This window comes from Egretta garzetta, unplaced genomic scaffold (assembly GCF_000687185.1).
Source record: "Egretta garzetta isolate BGI_Z169 unplaced genomic scaffold, ASM68718v1 scaffold195, whole genome shotgun sequence".
Classification (NCBI taxonomy): domain Eukaryota; kingdom Metazoa; phylum Chordata; class Aves; order Pelecaniformes; family Ardeidae; genus Egretta; species Egretta garzetta.
This window is the reverse complement of record NW_009259591.1, coordinates 337745-359640: the sequence shown is the minus strand read 5'-3', so window position 1 is coordinate 359640 and position 21896 is coordinate 337745. Positions and strand designations below refer to the sequence as shown.

The 21896-nt window shown below is 42.8% G+C and overlaps 1 protein-coding gene across 1 annotated transcript in view; it reads right to left on the bottom strand.

The window, feature by feature from the left end:
• The window catches only part of ANTXR2 (ANTXR cell adhesion molecule 2), a 105067-nt gene that overhangs the window by 75416 nt on the left and 7755 nt on the right, over positions 1-21896 (bottom strand). The window contains exons 3-7 of the mRNA XM_035893563.1: positions 20180-20261; positions 19152-19259; positions 18986-19054; positions 18013-18093; positions 654-714 (exon numbers count right to left, since the gene is read on the bottom strand). Coding sequence (XP_035749456.1) covers positions 654-714; positions 18013-18093; positions 18986-19054; positions 19152-19259; positions 20180-20261 — 401 coding nt within the window. The remainder of the gene's footprint in view (positions 1-653; positions 715-18012; positions 18094-18985; positions 19055-19151; positions 19260-20179; positions 20262-21896) is intronic.

Genomic DNA, 21896 nt, shown 5'->3' with positions numbered 1-21896 from the left:
GAATGAAAACGGTTTGTCTACAAAGGCCACTGATTTCATTGAGATGATCCACGTTTTTACGAAAACATTAAAACAAGGAGATTTTGCAACTACCTTGACTGGTCTCCAACTAAGTGTGAATTGTGAAATCCAGAAAGAAGGCAAGCCCTTCAAATTTTGTGCAACTCTTTTACTTAATAAACGTTTTACCACTTGATGCACAAAAATGCAGTCAAGTGCTTTACTGCTTAAACTCCACAGATTTGGGGCACTAGAAACACTGTTGAGAATTTGTATGAATTCACATGTTATGAGGATTGCCAGAGCTTAACTCTGTAACCATAGGTAAAACAGTATGGGAGTGTCACAGAGTAAGTATCATTGCTTTGAACCTGAGGGCAAGAGCGGAGCATGACTAAAGGCACAGAGGCAGATAAATGAGTCTCAAACTTATACATGCATTGCCTAAATTATGAAAGTAGGCCTTGGAAGATAGCTCCTCTGAGGAGAAAAATGAGTCAACAGACAAGGATCTGATCTTTCTTAAACTCCTTGAGGATTTCCTGAGATAGAGATGTTTCATTCTAGAGACCCGTGGGGTTTTCCTTCAGGTAAAATAGGGAAATCACAGTGCTCTAGCAATTGAATATTATTTTGAAATTATAAAAACTCACCTCCCACACAGACACTGGATGGCTCCAAATATAAAATCTCAGTGCATGATTTCTCCAAAATCTATTACAAAGGAGGAAACAAGTCATAAATAGGTTTCAGAGTGCTATTTCAGTGAGAAATATTATTTTAAAATAAATGCTTGTCCCTAGAAGTTAGACATGCACAGCTACAGGCTTAATTTGCCTAAGTCTGACTTTATAGGACATTGCCTTGACCATATAAAACTTCTGCAAGCCCGCACGGTCAAGTCTCCTATGGGTTCGTAAGACTTGGATTAGTTTCTTAAATCCAGGACAGTCTTCAAAACATAATGATGTCTGATTTTGGTCTTTAAATCATCTGTCCAGATCACTAACCTCCTTTATCCATTTTCTAACATTTAAGCCAAAAATTAGTCACACAAGGAGCCTGATCCAAAACCTAATCCAGTCAAAAGCAGTTCTCCAACCATCTGTGGGTCAACCCAAGTGCATGCTATTCCAAGTGCTGGCATCCTGCCCTATGTAAAGCAGAGCAAGAATGCATGGTGTTATGGACTGCGCTGCCTTCTCTGGAATGGGTTTTTTTCACTGCTATACCAGTCAGCGTGCTTTAATTCTCCAACCGGTCAGGGTATATTCTTCCAAAAGGCTGGGACAAAACAATACTCCCACAGGTGACTTAGAAATGTAAGGGATAGAATGTAAGAGAAAGGAGGAATTAGACACCTTTGACTGATTTGTACTTGTAGAGGTCTCGGACACTACCCATAGTTTCAGTCAAGTCACACATCACTACCTACAAATATATCAAGTGATCAAGTTATCTGTGATAACTTAAGGAGGGGCATAAATAGCACCCAGGTGTTGATTACTGCAGACTACTTGATTTTCCATTGGGAAACAGTGCATCTCGGAAGGAATGGGTCAAGCTTGTCTGACTACAACTGTTGCTGGAATCTGTGAGACCATGCTCTGCTCCCACTGCTAGGCTCTCAGTCCCACAGCAGGGCCCAGTCCCTTACTTGTTGTTCTTGTCCAGGAAGGAGATGCGATACCTACTACTGAAAGGTTAATCCCCCTCTCAAAGCAGGTAACAGGATTTCTGCTAACTCGGGGAGGAGGAGTCTCTTGAAGCTTGTAGGGTTAAACACACACAAACAATCCACAATGTAGCTTCCTTGTACCTTCACATGATCAGTTTTCCCAAGGGTTTTTAATTTTCCTCTCACTCAGTAAACTTTCACAATGTCTTTACGTAGCTTTCCCTGTCATGAGTGGTATGTTTTTAGCAGGCATTTGTATGTAATGCTACAGGGAATCGATTCAGGTCCTTGGCATCATGCACACAGTAGCAAGTCCTGCTACTGTCCCCTCTTGGCCTCCATCTGCCAAAACCGTGCCTGCTCCTGAGCTGGCCTTTCAGTAAACATAACTGTCTTACTCGTAACTCCTTTTTCCTTCCTATAAATACTTTTTTTTTTTTTTACTCAGCCTACTCTATTTGCTAGTGATTTCTGCTGCTACATGTTCAGGCCCAATAGAAATATCAGCGGATTTGTCACTGGTATGACAAAAAGCATGCTAAGCTCTAAGAAAAAAAGTAGCCTGCCTCATCTAATGCTTTCCATAGCACCTGTCTTACACAAACTGCTGTGCACAAATTACCTTTCTAATGCTTCAAAACTCATTTATAAACATCAAGTAGTACTTAAAAAAAAAAAAAAAGACACCTTGCAGGTACATACATTGGGATGAGACAGAGCAACAGAGATCTTGGGAAGCAGTGCAGTTTTGGAAGTGCTGTGCAAGTTGGCCAGTCTATATTAGCTGAGGATCTCATCTCGCTTCCAAAAAAGGACTTAGCTTTTAGATTCCTATTTCAGTGTAGAGAGAGGAAGTGTTGCAGAGTTTACTTGGGGGGGGTGTACTTTGTGCAAAATAAAACACCGAAAGAATGAAGCGATTTATTCCTTCACTGTAAAAACCTCTTCTGGTTTTAACTCTGAAGAGACGGAGTCAGAAGAATAGTCCAATTTAAGTTAATGAGACTATAGACTGGCTTTAATACGAAATACAAATTTAGCAGTTGGCAGTATCAACAAAGCCCACTGAATTCATTAACTTTTTTTAGAGCAGCACCACATAGACAGGGAGAAACTTGCCCACTCCCATCCCATCCCCATTTGCCCACCGTCCGATGAAGTATGGCCACATAATGAACAGAGAGGGGCAGGGAGAGAACACGAAGCACATAATCGGTCTTTCCTTGGAAAGTAGCATTTCTATGTATCTGACAGTGATTTTTTTTTTTTTTTTCCCCTAACACTGTATTACTAAATGCAATATAAAATAGGAAGAGAACCTATTTGGAGAGGCTTAACTTGCTTTGGATTTAAGAGTAAACTGGGGGGCAGGGGACACCAACCCCAACTGAGATAAAATATGGCCTAGATGAAATGATCGCAATTAATGAAGAAAAGCAGATTTCGATACAGAGTTCAGGATACGCTGACTTCCTGCATGGCAGCATGGAATTGATATTTATACATGTAGATGTGCTGCTAGTGACATAAAGAAGGAAATTACTGGGTGTTAGCATTGTTCCTAGAAATAAACAACTGCTTTGACAGTAAGCTTTCACCATTTTAATTATTGCCTTTCTCTACTCGGCTTGAGAAAGCTGCATTATTCAGAGATCCTCAGTCTCTTAGCAAGGGTGGTAGCCGAAGACTGTCATTTTCACCCAAAGCAAGCTTACATTAGGAAAAAACCTGTGTGAAAATAGTAAAATTTGTTTTTCTGAGTTGAACTAGTTCTTTTCCATCCTTCAAAAAAGTTCATGATAGTCCATGCTTTAAAAAAAAAGTATAGAAATAGTAGATAGAAAAGTATGGAATAGTATAGAAATCCGCCTTGTCCCTGAAAATCCCTCCCTTCAACAACAACCATCAGGTGACCTTAAGAACAGAAATAAAAGCAAATTTGCTAAGAATTGACTGGAACCACCCTAAAAGTATATAGATAGCTCTTGCTCAACCTCTTACACTCCCGCTTCTCAAATTTTCTTCTAAGCGATATTGAAACTGTATGCAGAGCTGAATTTTCCCACCAGTTCAGTAAAAATCAAGAGCATTCTTGCAAAGGGTCAGATCCTATCAACTGTACCAAGTACAACCAGTTCGAATGGTTTGGCTCACAAGGATACAGTAACCTGCGTTTAGCTGCCACAATGGACAACACGAAAGTATTTTGCAAGACAGCAATCCCCACTTGTTCTTCCACATGTGGGAGAGGAGAACATAATTCACATCTTAAAGGGATGTATAGAAAACTGCAGCCTTTCTTTACTCTCTTCTTGCTCTGGCTCACACTCTTTTCTGTTCTAATTTTTTTTTTTTTTCTGGCTCTTTCCATGCAAGCTATTCCTTCCAAGCTAGCACAGTGCATTCCAATAAAAAGCTCATCCTTTCCTTTAGGAGGAATGATGTGAAGGCATCTTTCCCATTTTGCCTTATGATCCATGTTCATTATTTAATATGCCTCTATCTCTAGATCAGGGCTGTTGCTGTTTGACCCTTTCTAGTACCCCTGTGGAATGACCTTTCAACAGCAGCTGAGGGGGGATTTTCCAGGGTGTGTGTTAATTGTCCACGTTCCCCTTTCCAAGATGTACAGTTGAAAGGGGTAGGCACTGGGCTCGTGCACCACTAAAATCCAGTACCCTTGCCATTGCTTCTGCAGCCCAAGAGGAGGGATCTGACCAGTCTCAACAATAACAGCTTTTAATGGAGCTCTCGGTTGCGTGTTACAGAAGCACATTTAACAATGGCGACATGCAAACCAAAACAGGCATATAATATCACCTCCCTTCTCCCCCACCCTTTTTACAATTTTACAATTAACTTTAAGCTATCTGGCTGTGGAAACCTGGGCTGCGAAGTCAGCGAGATTGAAACGAACCCTACAAAAATCTGTACTAAACTCCTCCTTTCCCAGTTCAGAATAACCAAGGAGAATGATCTGACATTGCAAATTCATTTAGAAGCCTACTGCCCACAAGAAAAGTTCAAGTAATTGCTATATAAGGCCATCCTTGGATAGGATAGTTAAACACTCTGCTGGCATAACATAAATTCAGATGAGACTATAAATTGCCTTAGCTAAACAGCATGCAGTGAGAGATTCAGAGAGTTGATGTCACCCATTTCGTTTCCAGAGCTCCACACCAAATAAAGGGCTCTCTTCTCCCAGGCTTGCAAAGGCTTTCCGTCTAGTCACCTCCCTGCACGCTAGCTGTCCCACAAAGAAACGCTTCCCCGCAAACCGAAGGGCAAAAGAGAGATGAAACCTGTCAGCCTGCGTCCTGGCATCTTACAGCTTCAGAAATGGAGAACTGTGGAGGAACTACAGAGGGGTTCCTCCAGGTCTGAGACAGGACTGTGCTATGGGGAGCTGGCCACAGCTGGAGCCAAGCAGGGGCTCATCCAGGGGGAGAGGGTCACAGCTGAGAGCTTGCCGTTGGCACGCTCGTTGGGAAGCAGGTGTGGATGCTGGACAAAGAGCAGGCACTAGAGTTCTGCTCTTCAAGGTACTCAGCCTCTTGTGCTTAAAGAAAATGAGGGGTGAAATTCAGGCCCCAAACTTCCTCTTGTTCACCAACAACAAGAAAACAGCAGACTGCTGAGGAAACCCGATGGGAAGGCTCCTCTGTCTACAGAATGCTACACCACTGCCATATTGCAGCAGCCGAGCATCGAAGATCAAAAAAAATTGTTGTTACGCTGTTCCCTAAGAGCAGTTATTACACCAGCTACCTCAGTCCCAAGCGGCACGAATGCAGGTTGTGCTCAGGGCTGACAACGCCACCCGGCACAGCTTCTGAGGGCTGGCTGGAGGCAGAGGAGCCTCTCAGGCTTCGTGAAATCGCATCTTACGGCTATTACGTGAATGGATACTACACAGGATCCATAGCATTTCTCAGTAATGCAAGTTAATCACTTCAGAATACTGCTGAGAGCACAAGTTATCAGAATAACGGCATCCAAAATATCCCAAGGGCACTCAGAAGCAAATTCACCCTTGATGTAAACTCACCGACATACGTTGGGATTCTATTTGGTCAAACAAGCTTTCCTTTTCTGAAAGGGTCACCCGTAAATCAGCTGCTGGACTGCCTGATTCTGTCTGCGAGCCAGCTACCGCAGTCCTTATCGGCATGTGTAGCGGGAAGCGGAATATTCTGTTCAGTACAGTGGGATGGGAACCTGGCTTACAGTTAAAGATGCCCCTTGCTGGATCAAGGCTTTCATGTCCCATACAGAAAATTAGATCAAGCTTCCTTCCACATCAGTCCTGTAGGATCTTGCCTGCACCCAGCTCTCAGAGGCTCTGGACTCAACTCTCTCTGTCAGACGCTTTCTATCAGCTCACTAACAACAGTAGAGCGTGCAGCAATCGGAACCGGAACCGTTTGGCTCCCGAATCAGCTAACTGGCATTCAGATTTTCTCTTTAAGTTCTACATTGTCCAATTGTTGGCCATCTCCACCTTTCAAGCTATTGCAGAGGCTTACCAGCCACAGATGGTTTTGCGTTCAATGTAAGTTTAATCTTCCTCAGGCACAAGTACAAATTTGTCTTAAAACAGTTATAGAAAGTCCAGCCACTCTATCAACTTTTCCGTTTGGACCACTTTTCGCCTGGCAATTTTTTTTTCTGAACAGCCTTATTATTGTTAATCAGTACTTAAAATCCATATCAATCCGTATGAGCGGCATGGATTGCTATGCACTTCCCACTAGAAGACTTTCAAAGGCTCGCATAAACTTCACAGCCGGCTTCCTCAGTGGTTTAGCTTTTTTGTCATTAATAAAACATTTAATTCTGTTAGAGACGTTTTACAGAAACATTGTCAGCTTCTGACCTGTAGGTGTCTGAATTGAAAAACAGAGTTGTGTTGTGTTGGGTTTAAGCTGCAGAAACAATACACCTACGCAAATAATTACGTTAGCATAGAAAAGGCAGATGTCCCTACAATAAATTGCAAAAAGGCAGCCAAATAACAAGATGCCATAAGGCTCCCTAGTGTTTATAGTCTTTGCAAACTCCACCTCTCTTTATAACTTTTGCCTCGTCATGGATCTTGCCCTGCTTTATGCAAACATTTCTTCCCATAGAAAATGTGCCTTCTGCATCTTCCAGTACCTCTGTGACTGGTCACGCACTGGGCCCAGCTCTGCTTTGACTCCCTTTCCACCCTTGCTACCGCCTCTTAAAACTTCTCGGCATTTAAACAGTAAAGCAGTACGGCTCCTGCAGCGTTTTAAGTCTGTTGACTACCATGTGCTCAGAACAGCCTGTGAAACAGAGCTGTACCGTGCAGTACAGCGGCACGTGCAGGCTAAACCCACAACTTTCCCTTCCACACCTCTAACGAAGTTCATGTTCCAAGAGACTGTGAGAACAATGAGGTAGTAACGAGCCGTGAGCAACCCAACTGTACATTGACAATTAACAAAATACGCTAAGTGTCAATTTATTTCACAGTACCATTCGATTTTGCTTAGCCCCGGTATGCAGTTCAAAAGTTTTTGGCAGCAGTCAGCATCGTAAATCATAACTCGTGTGGCATCTGTTCCCCCCCGGAGCTGTACGCCGAGTTCAGGATTTGGGGCAGGTCATCAGCACAGCTGGATACTCTACTGAGCCACCATAACAATTTTTAAGTCTACCGTTCCGAAACCAGAAAATGATGTATGGATGCGTGAGGTGTTTGCTTACCAGTAAAAAGATCGGTATAAACGTGAACTGCTAGAGGAACAGGGCTCTTTGGAAGGCTAATAATTTTGAACAAGTAAAGAATTCCAGAGTCTCCGGTGGCCTCTGCTCCCTGCGGTTCAATTTCAGACATGTGCCTCTGTTTACATCATTGCTCACTGGAAACCCAGCCCACATCAGGCTGGCTTGACTCTCTGCAGGGGAAGGCAATATAGTTCCGTGAACAAAAGCGTATGTACTGTAATAAAACCAAGGCATCTAACTTGCTATTTCCAGAACCAGGTTTTAAAGAGTGGAAAAAGTTCACTTTTAAAAAGTAACCTTAGTTCCTGTTCTCACATATGGCAAGACACGTGCAAAACATGCTGACAGTGCAACACAATGACTTGCACAGTCCACGTGCAAATACTTATTTACAGCAGTTATTAGCTCCTGCTCATTGCACGCCGAGCCTGTGCCTGGAGCACTGCTCGCTGATACGCCGCCAGCCAGTCACGTGCACGCTCACTGCAAAATGTGTGCTGCACAATTCGGAAAGATGGCAAGAAAGCGCTAAAAAACCCCCTTAAACACGAGTCTAACCGCAAACTCGAGACTGAGACCTTTCTGGGGAGACTTCCACCCCCTTTTCTTTCCTCTCTCCCTTCCAAGTGTGGGGTTCATCATTTTCTCTAGGGACGCTACAAACACAACACCTAGTGAGCAAAAGGTAACCGTCCGTGAGGAAAGCAGATCTAGGAACTATGGTAAGCTGCAAACATAATTAAAACTGGAGGAGCTACGTTCACAGTGTGACACGCAAAGAGGATGTGGTTTTCCTCACGTTCGTGCCAAGCAAACCGTGAAACCTGCATCTCAAAGAGCTGTGTCTCCTTTAGTTCCACCCTTGATCCAGATATAGTGGGAAACACACTCAGATTAGCCACCTACAACGTTTAGGTGTAGCTGTTACTGCAAAGCACAGGTATTTAATTAGATAAAATGTATTGAAAGAAGGGGGGCAGGAAGGGAAGATGCCTCACAAACCAGCGTCTGCGAGGGCCCTGGTAACACAAAAGCATTCAAAGCTCGCTTTAGTGTTCCTAGTCTCAGTTGGCTCTGTGCACCTAGGCAAAGCCTCTGTTGACTCCAGCTGTAACACTCAAGTTCTGCAGGCCATTTCCCGATGAGGGATTGCCTACGGCTTTTGGCTCCCAGGAACACTGATCAGGGAATGCCGGCCACCTGGATGGCTGGGGCTTGGGGAGCAGCTATTTAAGGGGTAGGCAGGAGCAGCTCTGTTTGAGGGCAGAGGTGCAGCAGTGTGTGTTGGAGGTGCAGGAAGCTGATGGAGCCTGTGGAACCAGGCTCTCGAGTTAGTCCTTTCTTGGTAAGTTGAAACCTTCTTGAGCTTCACCCCAGCTTGGAGCTGTGAATCTCCTCTGAACACGTAATGAAAACAGCGTTCTGCTCTTGTTTGGGTTGGTTATCCTGAGTAAGGGCGGCCGAGCCGCCTGCCTGAGCAGTGTGAGTCAGAACTGAGCACACACAGGTGCTTAGTTTAGTTCCTAGAATTGTTTTGTTTCATTTGTGCTGATTGGCTGAATTAGGACTGGGCTTAACCCATGGTCCCATCTGGTTGTATTTTTACTGTGAGTCATTTAGCAGCACTGCTGGAAGCTTTATTCCTTTTTTTTTCCCTGTAACTTGGAAACTTTTTTCCCCCACTATAGCTGAGGCAGTAAAAAGGAAATGAAAATAAAGCAGAAGTGTTTAATTGGTGTAATGGATTAATTTGCTATTTTTGTTATAGAGAATGAAATGTTGACTGTCTGTAGATCAGTATTTTTCATACCAAATTCATTGAACCTTATGGCGTGTGAAACCAGGGCGGTGAAAAATGTCAGCTGTATGTTGGCTGGTGTCATTACGGTTGTTGCAGTTTTTTTACCTGAACAGGAATTATGCCCCCTTGTACTGTGGTAGAGTTGGGCTTTAAAGATGGAGAGCTGGAGTAGATTGTAAGAGAAATGAATACAAGTAGAGCCCTTGATTTCCCTAATTACACCTGAGCAGTGTTAATCATCCTCTGTAAGTTAGAAGCACCTTCACAGCACACCTTAGGCTCCAGACAGGCCAGTTTCTCCATACAGCAGCTGATGTTTAAACTCAAGTTAATAGCTTGTTTCCAAACTGAAATCTTCCATTCTTTCAGATAGTGCCACAAGGTCCCTGTCATTGCAGTCTGAACTTATTCAATAAAGAGTATTAAAAAATAACCGACACCAAAACAGGGGATCCATACGCAAAATTAAATTCCAAACTGTATCTGTGGGTCGTGATCCCACATCTCTGGGGGAGCACGTATCTAAGGTCTATGCTCCCACATCACACGTCTCCTCTGTGTTACAGCAAGCCCTGTCATTTCCCTTTTCTTCCCCAGTGCTAATCTGTGTGGAAAGCAGTGAGGCGGGCAACAGGACCACCTAACGCTAGACGGGAAACAATTCAAGATAATTTGGAATGAAACACACGCTTTCGTAGGAAATGCCATGCTGATGCTTCTCTCCAACAAAGCCACAGCAGAGGAACTACAGAAGTTCCTACCTAACTTCCCAACGCTGCTCAGCAATGCCTTAGACAAAGAGCGAGGACGAAAGGCGTGGGGGAAGGTTGCTGTCCTGTCCCCCCTCTAAATGAAAAAAATCACCGAGACATATGGTCTTGTGTAAAATAACTATCAGAAGCCTGGCACAGAGTCAGGTTAGTGAGAATATTCTAATTATACAATGCCTAAGCAGTACCTCATTTGCAGTCACTGAGTAAACCAAATGCAGATGACAAAACTGTGGGTCATGAGAGATGCGTATTTTAGCAGCATCAGAACCTTTACCCCCAAATTACTAAAAACAACCCTAAACCCATTACTTATCGAGTAATCTAAGTAAGAATCAAGACAAACTGTTACTTTCCATAACAGGAAAAAAGTTGTTTGGGCTATTTTTTTTTTTTTTTAATTAGTAAGGAAAATCTGGGTCGAAGAAACTTATCACTAAGGAAACACTCGATTTCATCTAGACTTGCAAGTGCTTCATGTTAAGCAGGTTTTACAGCATCCCTTATGTAACAGAGGGGATAGCCACGCAGGGATAGCTGACGAGTCAAATCCCAATCACAAGGCACATGCGTGCTCACGCAAACTGGAACCATGTCAGTTCCGTTGCTGGCTTATCAAGCTCTCTGTTCTCCAGGAGAACATGATATGGTTTGTAATATGTCAGAGAATGTCAAATTAAGGGCTGCACAGCAGCGAAGGGTAGAGCAGAAAGCATTCTGTTCCGGGCCATTGATTCCTTTTAACAACTACACGCAGTAATTCCCAAAACTACCTACTCAGTCTCAATCACACGGAAAACATAGCGCAGCGTTAGTTCTAAACCTCGCGCCCAGTGCAGCTTGACTATTAGACCATCCAAGGGGATTAAAGAAGATGACTGATTTAATCAGAATAATTCTTTTAATGAGAACTTGTTGCATTTCTCCCCACCCCCCTCCTTAAATGTTTAATAGTTCTCTTCCTGGATACCCAGTGCATAAACTGAGCATATTTTCTTCCTACAGGAAATGATCCAATTAAGTTGATGTATAATTCATAATGAACTGTTTAAGCTGATTTTGCTCTTGAAAAATCTTCAACAGCGTGCAGTCGGTTGGGTGACCCTCCTCCCCTCAACTGCAGCTGAGGGACATCTTTTAAGGAAAAAGGGGAGAGCAGACTCGACATACTCTAAGCAAGGTAGACCAGGGAGGAATTTCAGCTCTGAGTTGAGCTGGCTCAAGGCAGACGCATCGACTGCTGCAAAATACTGTAGTCCCTGATTACTACTCAATAACCAAGTTGCTTGCAACTCAGTCGTTGACACACAAGCCGTTCAGACAGCACAGGCTCAAGAAACATTCACGTTAGAGGTATTGTGCGTTTACCAGTGTCTAACTGTGGAGCACTAACTGGGTGGTTGTTAAGTTTCCCGCACTGCCTAAGCGTGAACTCTGCTGACCCGTCTCGTTGCCTTACAGCAGGTAACAGCGGAGATGTTGACTGGCTCGTATGAGTTTTGTAATTCTCTATCACCCCAGTGCAAAGGCAGGTCAGACCAAGGAAGCGCTGCTGATAGCGTACCTAGAGCAGAAGGCATTAGATCCACAGGGAAAGGCTGCAGCGCATTTTTGTAAAGTCACTGCAATAGGTTTTACAAACCTAAAGGCTAGAATTGTTCTTGAGGTGAAACAGCTCTTGCCTACCTCAGCATAGCTGACTACCACTCGCTAGACTTGGTTCGTTTCCCTCCTCTGGCACCAACTCGCTGTCCTACGTGGGTTGCTTACCCCTCTTCTCCAGCCTCTCTCTCCCTGATGACTTTTTTGTTAAGACTCTGAGGCGTTCGGGTACAGGTTTGCTTTCCACCAAGGCTTGTCAACAGCCTGCATGGCCCCCCTCTCTGCTGAGGCATTGGGGTTCAGAGTAGAGACCATGACTGTCACCACATTTAGGATGGGAATTGACTAGTCGGGCATTGAGAGCCGTTGAGCGTGCTGCTGCCACGCACATTTTACGCAGCAGTTCCCTTTGGGCGCCACTGATCTGGCTGTGCCAATCCATTTAACTTAAAGGTAGGAAAGCGTTGTCGTGCACAGTGACTGATACAGGAACCGTCTAACTGACTGGAAACCCCCTGGATATTTAGTAGCTATCCGTCACTGTGCTCAGATGAAGCTGAATGCTAGAGGGATTTTGCTGACTGTTCTTCACAACCAGAGCAGACTTCCCTCTATCGTCAACAAGAGTTTTACTGGAAAGAATTTTCACAGTTAGGCAGTAAGATTTTTATACCACTACCTGCTTATACTGCCTTAGCAAGAGTCCGCCACTGGCTGTGTTACGAATATTTTTTTTAAAGGACCCTGGATGCATTTAATCCTTTGTTCACTTGTAGTGTTCCTAGGTACGATCATTTGATGGTTCTAAGTAACCCCACTTCAGCCTTGGAGTTTACACCCCACAAACACTGAGGCCTCCTCTCCTTTCACCAAGAGGTGGATACTTTGAGTAGATGCTGAGACATCTCATCACGTGGGGTCAAGTACCACGTAGCACGTGGTGCTACTCATGTCAGCGCAGGCATTTTCACAAAAAAGCTCCGCCTGAGAAAAGAACTACTGATGTGTGTATTACTCTGTTCTCCCAGAATGATTCCTTCCCGTCGCGCTGTCCCTTTCCCCCCGCAGGAATACTGGTAGCTAACCTTCTGCCAGGTTGTGTTAATACCACTCCTGCCACGAGATCGGTAGAGCTGAACACCGTAGCCACGGCACAGCTGCAGGAAGGCTGTCCACAGGCCAGCGGTACCTGCCTCTGCTGTGTCCTGCCTCTCCATACCTACGCTGATGTTCAAGACTTAAGGAGTTTCTTATTTTGTTGCAATATTATCTATGAACTCGCAGCTTCTCTTGGACAAACTTAGAACCTTATGATAAGGGTTAGGGTTATTCCCTGAGGGGCTCAGCCCACTTGAAGACAATTTAGCTTCAATTTAAAATGTTCTAGGTGATGCAGCTGCTCAGCTTGCGTGTCTTGATCAATTCTTTTTTGTCCGTTATGTTTAAGGGTGGGTTTCCCACATAAAATGAAAAATTCAAAACTGAGCACCTGCAAAATGAACAAGCAAAAAGAGAGCGTAATTCTATTTCTAATCCTTCTCAGGTAGAATTCTTAGGAAATTTTGTAACAAGGAAAGATTAAACAATTCTAGACTGAACTTTTTTTACACTGACTAGTTCCTCTTAAGTTCTACATGTATCAGTTCCTGTAGTCTTATCTGATAAGTTTTACGGAGTTTCTTAAGTACAAAATGTATTTTAAGTTCCTGTCTTAAGTGCTGCCAACTCACTTTAGCATAAAAATGTGTTTAAGTCTACTTAGAACTGTCACACACTCTAATAACGTTACTGAAGCGAGTTCCATTTAACGTAACTTTTAAAGGCACAAGCCTTGTCCAATTCTGCCTGCAGAGACAACCAGACAGCTTTGACTCGCAAATCAGTAGGACTTGTGTTTGCTTAAGTGAAAGGGGAAGCAGGGATCTTTAACTGGTGGTGTTTTTCAGGATGTGGCACATAAAAGCGATTCAAATTTGCTGAGCTGTGCAAACCACATGCACAGAAACATGCCACAAAAGTGGGCAAAGCATGAACAAATTGCAGGAGAAATTGGAAATAAAACAATAAAGCATCCTACTGACTTGCAGCACAGTGTTATGGGAACGTTACAGACACTTCAGCCTTACGGAAGATAGCGTCTTGTCTAAACACTCTACATGTTCGATTCAAGCGGTAGGAGCACCTTGGCTTCCATCTCCTTAACTTAACCGCTGCTTCTCATTATTCCTCCATTCATCGTTTCTAAGTGATCAAACAGTTAAAATGAGCAGTGCTCAGAAGGGCAACGTTTCCTGCTTCTATTAATACAAACGTATTCTACTCCCCTCCTTGACAAGCAGTCAGGACTATTTTTTGCATTACAGAGAAGAGTTTCCCTGAAGCCCGAGATATTCGCCAACTCGTTCAAGGCTGTCAGCCCCCCCAGTCTCTAGTCACCTTGCAGCAACCGATCCCTTAGGGGCATTGTGAGTCTGAGCTATTTAATAAGCACCAAGTCTCCACAGCTTCTTGTGGTGAAGGCGCTCGTTCAGGACCTGGTTAAATTTAAGTGAGGCACTCTTGAGTTCGCTTGCTTACAGACTGCTTGCTTACAGCTCAGCACCCGTGTACCAAGAGATGTGCAGCTTCACCAATGCTCCCCCAAAGCCAGGCAGGAAGGTGCTATTTTGGTTATGACAGACAGACTCAGATCTAACAATGTAAACGATAAATTCACAGATGGTTCTTTATCAAATGGGCAAAAAAAAAAAAAAAATTAACATTAATCGTATATAGGAAAGGAAGGGAAAGAAAAATGGGTTTCATTTTCTTACACAGTACTAAACTCTCGCATGGTGACATAAATTGTGCACTCCCAAACCCTTACAGTTCACACTGCTATGGCGTGCTCGTGAGGCCATACTCCATGTAATTACCAGCCAAACTACATCAGTAAACTGTTCCTGATAGCATAATAACTTGCCTTCAGCATTTTTCTTTTAAGTTCTTGACTTCTGCTTAGATTTATTTACCCTGACAACGCTGTTTCGTTACTGCTTTGTGAAGTTAGGTACTAGCAATGCCAGAAGAGCTGGAAAATGCACAGAATAGTTACCTCTTTGCAGAAGTCCGCACAGAGGTTGAATCGTTGGTTGATATTACTTAACAGAAACACAACACAGCATGGTGGTGCCTAAATCTTCACTCACTTCAGTGGGATTTTATCTGAACTAAGAAGGTGGTCAAAACACAATGCAAGCTTCTCAAACATCTGAGCTAAGTTTTCTCTAAATGCTCAACTCAACTGCCCTGAGTGTTAATCCCTGGCCATGATTAAATGTATTTTGTGTATTTGTCCAAAGAAAATAAATCGGAATAACTGCTTAGACTTCAAACCACTGCAAAAGCAGGTACTAACAACTACTCTATAGCAAAGCGCATCACTTTTCTTTCCATCAACAAATGAAAATTAACTGCTCAGCTCTCCTGGAATTTGCTAGAAGTGTAACAATGTCGCAGCCAAAAAATTTCACAGCTGAGTGCGGTAGAGACAAATGTAGTAGAGGCTTCAAGCAGCTCCCCCAATCATTCCTACTGAACAGTTTTGTGATGCAGTTTTGCTTAAGGGTTTTAATTGCTGGGTCACTGCCATTTCTGTAAATAGTGTATTTTTTTTCTAAAGAAGAAGTGTTTGATGATGTTCATGGAGGGTTTCACAACCGCACCTTCGACACCACGCTTTGAGCAATACCCCTGCATGTTTCTGACATGGGTATTTCATTTGCATTTGTTTTGAGATTAGCTTTCCCTTTTATGACAGAGTGTCTCTCTGAGCCTGTATTCTGTAGCTAGCTTGCACACTGAAATGGATTTATAATTGTGAATAAAAAGGAAAACTCGGACTATTTCATGTTAAATTAGATCTGCTTTTCAATTGTAGAATGCGATGAGAATTAATTGTCACAATCTGTCAAAACCCCTTCAAAGGAAACTGAGTTCTAAGTACAGCATACCAAAAAAATCACGCTAATGCAGCCACCAAACATGAATGTCAAAAAAAATTTAAAAAGAACCCACAAAAAAAAAAAACAAAACCAACTAAAAAACCCCTATCTATGGGTATTTCCATCCACACTCTGTGGTAAAACAGGGACGCCGGGAGGGTATCCTTCTCCCACTGCTCCAGCAAATGCATTTAATGTGCTTACTAGAGGAGAGAAAAGGAGAGTTTCAAACACCTTGACAGCTAAATGAAACTCCAGTTAGATTCAGCGCTTTTCAGAAAGCTGTAAACAATATTCAAGCCTCTAAATGCTCTCAGGAGCTATCCCATCACTAGCACCAACTCCTTCCGTTTGATCCTTTATCCCAGCAAGTGAGAATGATGATGCAGGAGGTAAGACTGAAGCCAGCTGATACATTTCCTATCAGAAAGGTCTCCTCATGCCCCCTTATTTATCAGCAAAAAAAATTTCCACCGCCCTGACAGCCACAATATAAAGAGTCTTTTTACGGACAGAAGTATGTAGTAAGCCAAGTGTCAAAAGGGCTATTCCAGCTGCAGTCTGTTAAATAAAACCCTAAACCATTCAGGAATTCAGCCAAAGTTTTAAGGAGCAGACAATGTGTTTAAGCTGTAGAACAGTGTACTTGAAGTTTGCTTTTTCTGTGCAGTCCCTGTCGGTGCTAAGCTGTTATCTTAAAACAAGGTGCTGCCATTATGCACATCTTTTCTTGATCTACAGCTATGATAGGCACAAATCTGGGGTTTTTACGCTCAGGTTTTTCACGAGTGCCAGAAGAAGCTGGATTGAGGCTTGTGCAAGCATCATCTGCCAAATCTTATCAGAAAAGCTTCCCTCGCTCTGTCTGCAAAAAAACAAAGGTGCTTGAAAGCTCCTGCGAGGTATAGAAGACGCAGACTAGCACTGCTACTAGCCAGAGACTGCTCAAAAATACCTCGGCTGAAAATGGGACGCCCCACAGGTTATGACAATCTTTCATGTGTTTGAATTACAGACTCCCCGAGCCGAGTTCTTCAGAAATCTCAAGCAATTGTACTCCTGCTGCTTCCTCAAAGAGCAGAAAGAGCGGAGAAACCTGACTCCTTGGAAGGGTCCAGTCTCCAGGTCAGTGACCCTTGTTGGAGGGGAAACTCCGAACACTTACGTCTTTAGTTCTTTATCTAGTTCTATCCTGACATAGACATTTTGAAATGCAGTATCCTCCGAAAGTTAACATAATCAACTGGGGTTAAACATTCAGCTCTTATTTATAAGTCTATCACTGGTGGCTTCAACGTTGCATCGCTTCGCACTAGCAGAAAAACTGATCCTCGTAAGTCTTTAAAATAGCATAGAATGAGATTTTTAAACAGCAGTACCACATGGGGCGTACTATCTTTTCAGGAAAATAAATGTCACTGCACGAGAAGGTCAATTGTATCTCTTTAGAATGCGCCAGGAAGATTCTGAAATTACATTTATTTTAAACAACAAGAAGGGAAATAAGTTGTTTCATTATGACATAAACTTCCACAAAAAATGCACTACTCAAGGGAAGCGATAAATTCATGACTGCATAATATCCTGTGAGTAGTATCCTTTCTTTATTAAAAAAAAAAAAAAACAAAAAAGGAAAAGGAAATAAATTATAGCGGGATCTCTCTCAGAAGGGGGTTTGACCTGACTTTTAACAGTAAGCTTTTTTCCATTACGCTGCCTACACGCAGCAGGAGCTATGATAACCTTGCATAAAACACGCAGCCTATGGTTTCAGATGAAGCAAATAAATTAGGTTCCCACAGCCAAAAGTGTCGTCTTGACACACAGCTAAAATACTGTCAAGCCACGGACGGCAACCAAAATGTTCCTCTTGCTTTGATCCCTTCTTGCAAATCAGAGTTATCAGTTAATGGCAATGGCCTCGTCTCACTGATGGGAATTTCTCGTGGCACGCTGAAGAAAAGGAACTGGAAGTCTTACCCCTTACTGGCAAAGGGAAAACAAGTGGTTAAAGTCAAGGCTAGAGTATGCCTCTAAAATGGTTCTCTGTATACAAAGACTTGGGATATTCGTAAATTGCACTCGTTCCTAATGATTTGAACCAGTTGTTCTGGACTCTCCTAGAGTAACAGTCTTGATTTTTTTCAGACTAAACCTATAGCAGCTGTTTCTCAACGCATCCCCCTCTAACTCACTGCACTTGTATGGAGTCTGCAAACTGCACGCAAGGTCTGAGCGTGAGTAATTGCAGGAGTGTCAGGCAATGTTAATTTACAGAACCGTATCTCTAAGATAAGGAGGAGAGAACTTAATATATTGTAGTTGTTGATTTAGGAACCAATTCTGCCTGGAAAAAGTAAGTGGGACTGGAGAATATGCTCCCATCTTGAGGAATCGTTAAGCTTATTGCCTGATACTCACAGAATTGATTATCCCCTTAAGTGCTTGGAATCCTCCGGTGACAGGGAAGACTTGCTCTTTCGTGTCAGCAATTTTTTCAAGCTTTGGAGAGAAAACGTGTGCAAACACTTGAGTCATTTGGCAAACTAAGTTCCTCACACTGCTTTTCACCCTTAAAATGTGAACGGATGTCTAAAAACAACTCCCATCAACTCTGCAAAAAGAAGGAAAGTTCTGAGTTCCCTCACACGTAACTGTGTCTTGTCTAAACGGGAGGACTTACTACAAGCTACTGCAGCTAACAAAATGGTATAGCGGCTAGCCATCGTGTCAAACCACCACACTAAAGCAGCCTTTTAGGGCCTATACCTTGGCAGTGATTTCACAACTCTTGCCAGAATTACCTTCCCTGTTTGCTCTGCCTTCCATTAAAAAGCCTTTCTATTCGCTCTCTGAAGCAAAGACTCTTTTGTATACTTCTCCATTTAAGTCGCTGCCACAGCACAAGAGTCGCTACAGCTTTCATTAGGTCGTAGCAACTCTGGAAGAGCTTTTGGTCAGCGAAGGACATGGATCCTTCTTTCTTTTTCTTATCAAAAGGCTGCTACACGCTGCTCGAAGCTTGTCTATAGCTACTCTGTTACTGCAACCTGTAGCTCATCTGGTTGCCACCTTCAAGAAAGAGGTTTTGCCTGCATCCTTTCAAGCTGGAAGCTAGCAGTTAGCGAGGGTATTTCTGGCGGGTGGTCTTAGCAGTGGGAGTGACACCCACCCATTCTATTTAATGGTTGGACTTGATGATGTGAAAGGTCTTTTCCAACCTGAACGATCCAATGATTCTATTTATGTCTACGTACACATCTGAGTATCCGCTTCCTGTGCCAGAGAAGACATTACACTGCATGACCTAAGTAAAATTAATTTCTGTATTACTTAACTGTATAAAACCCCGTGACAAGGTACTGCCCTGTAATTAAAACGGTAACGTTCTTACCTGTTCTTGCACAAAATCAAGGACGCCGACGCAGTAAACTCTAGCTCCCAGTTCTCTGGATTTCTTTGCCTGCCCCAGAATAGAACAGAGGAATAAGCATTTTTTGATTCGACAGGCAACACCCAAAATCTTCAGAATATAACATGCATTTTCACCTAGCACTCACCTCTCTCTCTGCATACAAGGGAATCTGACCATCTAGTTTGCCATCTGTCAATGCAATGATGATACTAGAAAACCTTGAGGCTCCTTGATCCTCAATTTGCATGTTGGCCTGAAAACAAAAAATATTTATCCAGCTTAAAATTACACCTGAACTTTTAACCAAGATGCATCTTCTAAGTGAATACAGCATGCGAAACAACACTCGAGCTCATCTTGAAACCCGTCTCTTATGGCAATCCTCTGCTTCCCCTTAACTCGCAGCTAACAAGGGAATCGTTCATCGGTATTTTCCAGCCACCGGTGAGCCCGTCTCCGAGGTGCTGGGGTCCCGAACTGACCAACCCTTGGAAACACTCGATTCTTTCAGGACGGATACTCTCTGAGTTGCGAAACTTGCTTCTCTTTAGATCCACCATAAGGTTTCCTCTGCTACCCACCTCCCAGATTTCAAATGTCAGTCAGTAGGTTCCAAGACATAAAAAGAATGGCTTAAAACTAAGTATTTAAAACTGAGTTTCTATTCCTAACAGCGAAAGTTTAGATCCTCAACTTACCCCTCAACTTCAGGGCGATTTTTGTCTTTCAGCAAAGTAGCAAAGTATACTTTTAACTGTATGTCTCGAGAAATCATAAGCAGCTGGGAACTCCGTAATTAAGATAGTCCAAAATTAAGACCATTTGTCTTGATAACGCTGGTCTGTGCAGTAAACTCTCCCTAAGCACATGCTCTGGCAGGCACTGTTAAGACTCGCAGCCCTACAAAGCCGTGTGTGACTATTTACCATGTAATTGGTATGCGGATCAAGTCAAAAAAAAATCCATATGGCAATTTTCTATGATGGCTAATCTTCTGCATGGGATTTGCATAGTATCTGGGCATTCTTGGGACCCTTTAGGAAACCAAGAAAGATTTGAGTTTAACAGACTGAGGCATGCAATCGATCCATTTATGTTTCAGGTTGTTGCTGTTGTTATCCAAAGGGTGAGAACAGGGGATATTTTGCTTGCAAGAAGATGAGTAAAACCTACCTTTTTTAATCCTTCGTGTATGTATGTGTCACCTAGTGGGTTTACCTTCTCCAAATCCTTAAGACCTTTCTTGATTTTTTCTCTGCAAACAGAAAGGTAACAGACTGTTAGTGTGATTTGAAGTGGGGAAAGGGGTTAGTTTATTGATGGAAAAATTAGTCTTTGTCATGAAGGAGATCGAAATTGAGATCTGTAAAACACAGCATTTAGCAGGGATACCACGTAGAGGCACATTTTGCATTCACAACGGAAGTGGCACTGTGGTAACAGATATTTTAGGCCTAAATAACATAATACGCCTCAGTGAGTCAAAGAGCTAGAATCAAGTAAAATGTTTCAGATGGAGCAGATACTGTAAAGAAGTGGCAAAGCCTCGGCATTAAATAGCCCAGTGGAAATTACGTTATATTAAGTCTACTTTGCTCAATTAAACCAACTTCACTTCCAATCAGGCTGCAATTAAAAAAGAAATCCCCTAAAACAGCAGTTCTTTTTCTAGAGAAATCTGCCAGGTCAATATGCAGGTTTTTAATGGGGCAGGACAGAATTGCAATCATTAAAATCTCCTCCCTTAAAAAATAAGTATCGATAGGCAAATGCAGCACTTGCAAGACACCTCTTGTATCCGAGGAAAGGGACTAGGTTTAAGGATAGTATTCTAAATTTTTGGCTGTCGCTACCTTTCTGCGTGACCTCTGTCTGACAAGACATCACACTTACATAGGTCACGGTTCACTTAGATTTAACAGGAGGATGAGGTTGTGCTGTGATTTCTCACGGGCCTTTAAATAAATCCATCTTTGACTGCGAGATGCTTGCTTAACTATGATGATAAGACCGGAGAAGCTGGTAGGTAGCACGAAATGAATTATTTCCAGTGAAATCAGTAGGAGCAGGGCAAAAAAGACGGTGAGACTTAACTAAAAGAATCAAACCTGGAAGTTCTTAATTATTATGTGAGCAAAGTGCCAGCGAAGCCCATGGAGAGTTGTGCTAGGAAAGGACAAGTAAAAACTAAGTAGGGACAAAATTTGGGCCAGAATATATAGAACACTATAATAAATATAGGTGACAAAGAGGAAAGCAGCAGGGGTGAGGAGATGGAGGGAAAATACATTGCACGATGCGTGAAAGTTTTCCTTAGGGCAAAAAAAATGAGAAAGAATGCATATGCCGCTCTGCCTGAATGCCACCCACTAGTCATTTGTTCCACTGATGGGCTTCCGCTATGTTTAGAAGCTCTGTTCCAAAGTACAATCCATAGCTGTAATAAGCTCCCAATCCCAGGATCAACCGATACAATCGGGGAGGGGGAAAAAAAAAAAAAAAGAGAAATGTGGCATGGAATATATGGAAGAGAACAAGTTATGTAAGAGAATACAATCTGTTTGCTCCAAATATTTTACATTCAGCATCTATAGAAACAACTTGAAACTGATTATGTATGAACGCAGATTATAAACCACATACTTAGTGCTTGCCAGAAATGAGTGGCAGCACATCACAGGCGTTAGTGTCTGCTGCCAAGAAACAAGCAGCAACTGAAGTCCCAGTTTTCTGAAACAGATTTCATTTTGCAAAAATAGCTTTTGTACAATCGGTTCAGTTTTATTTATCCAAAATGTCTTGTGACCCGGTCAGACAGAAATCTCTGGTGTTTCCAGGCCTCTGCCTACAAGGGGTTCCAGGAAAATCTTTGGCAGCATGAGCTTTTTTA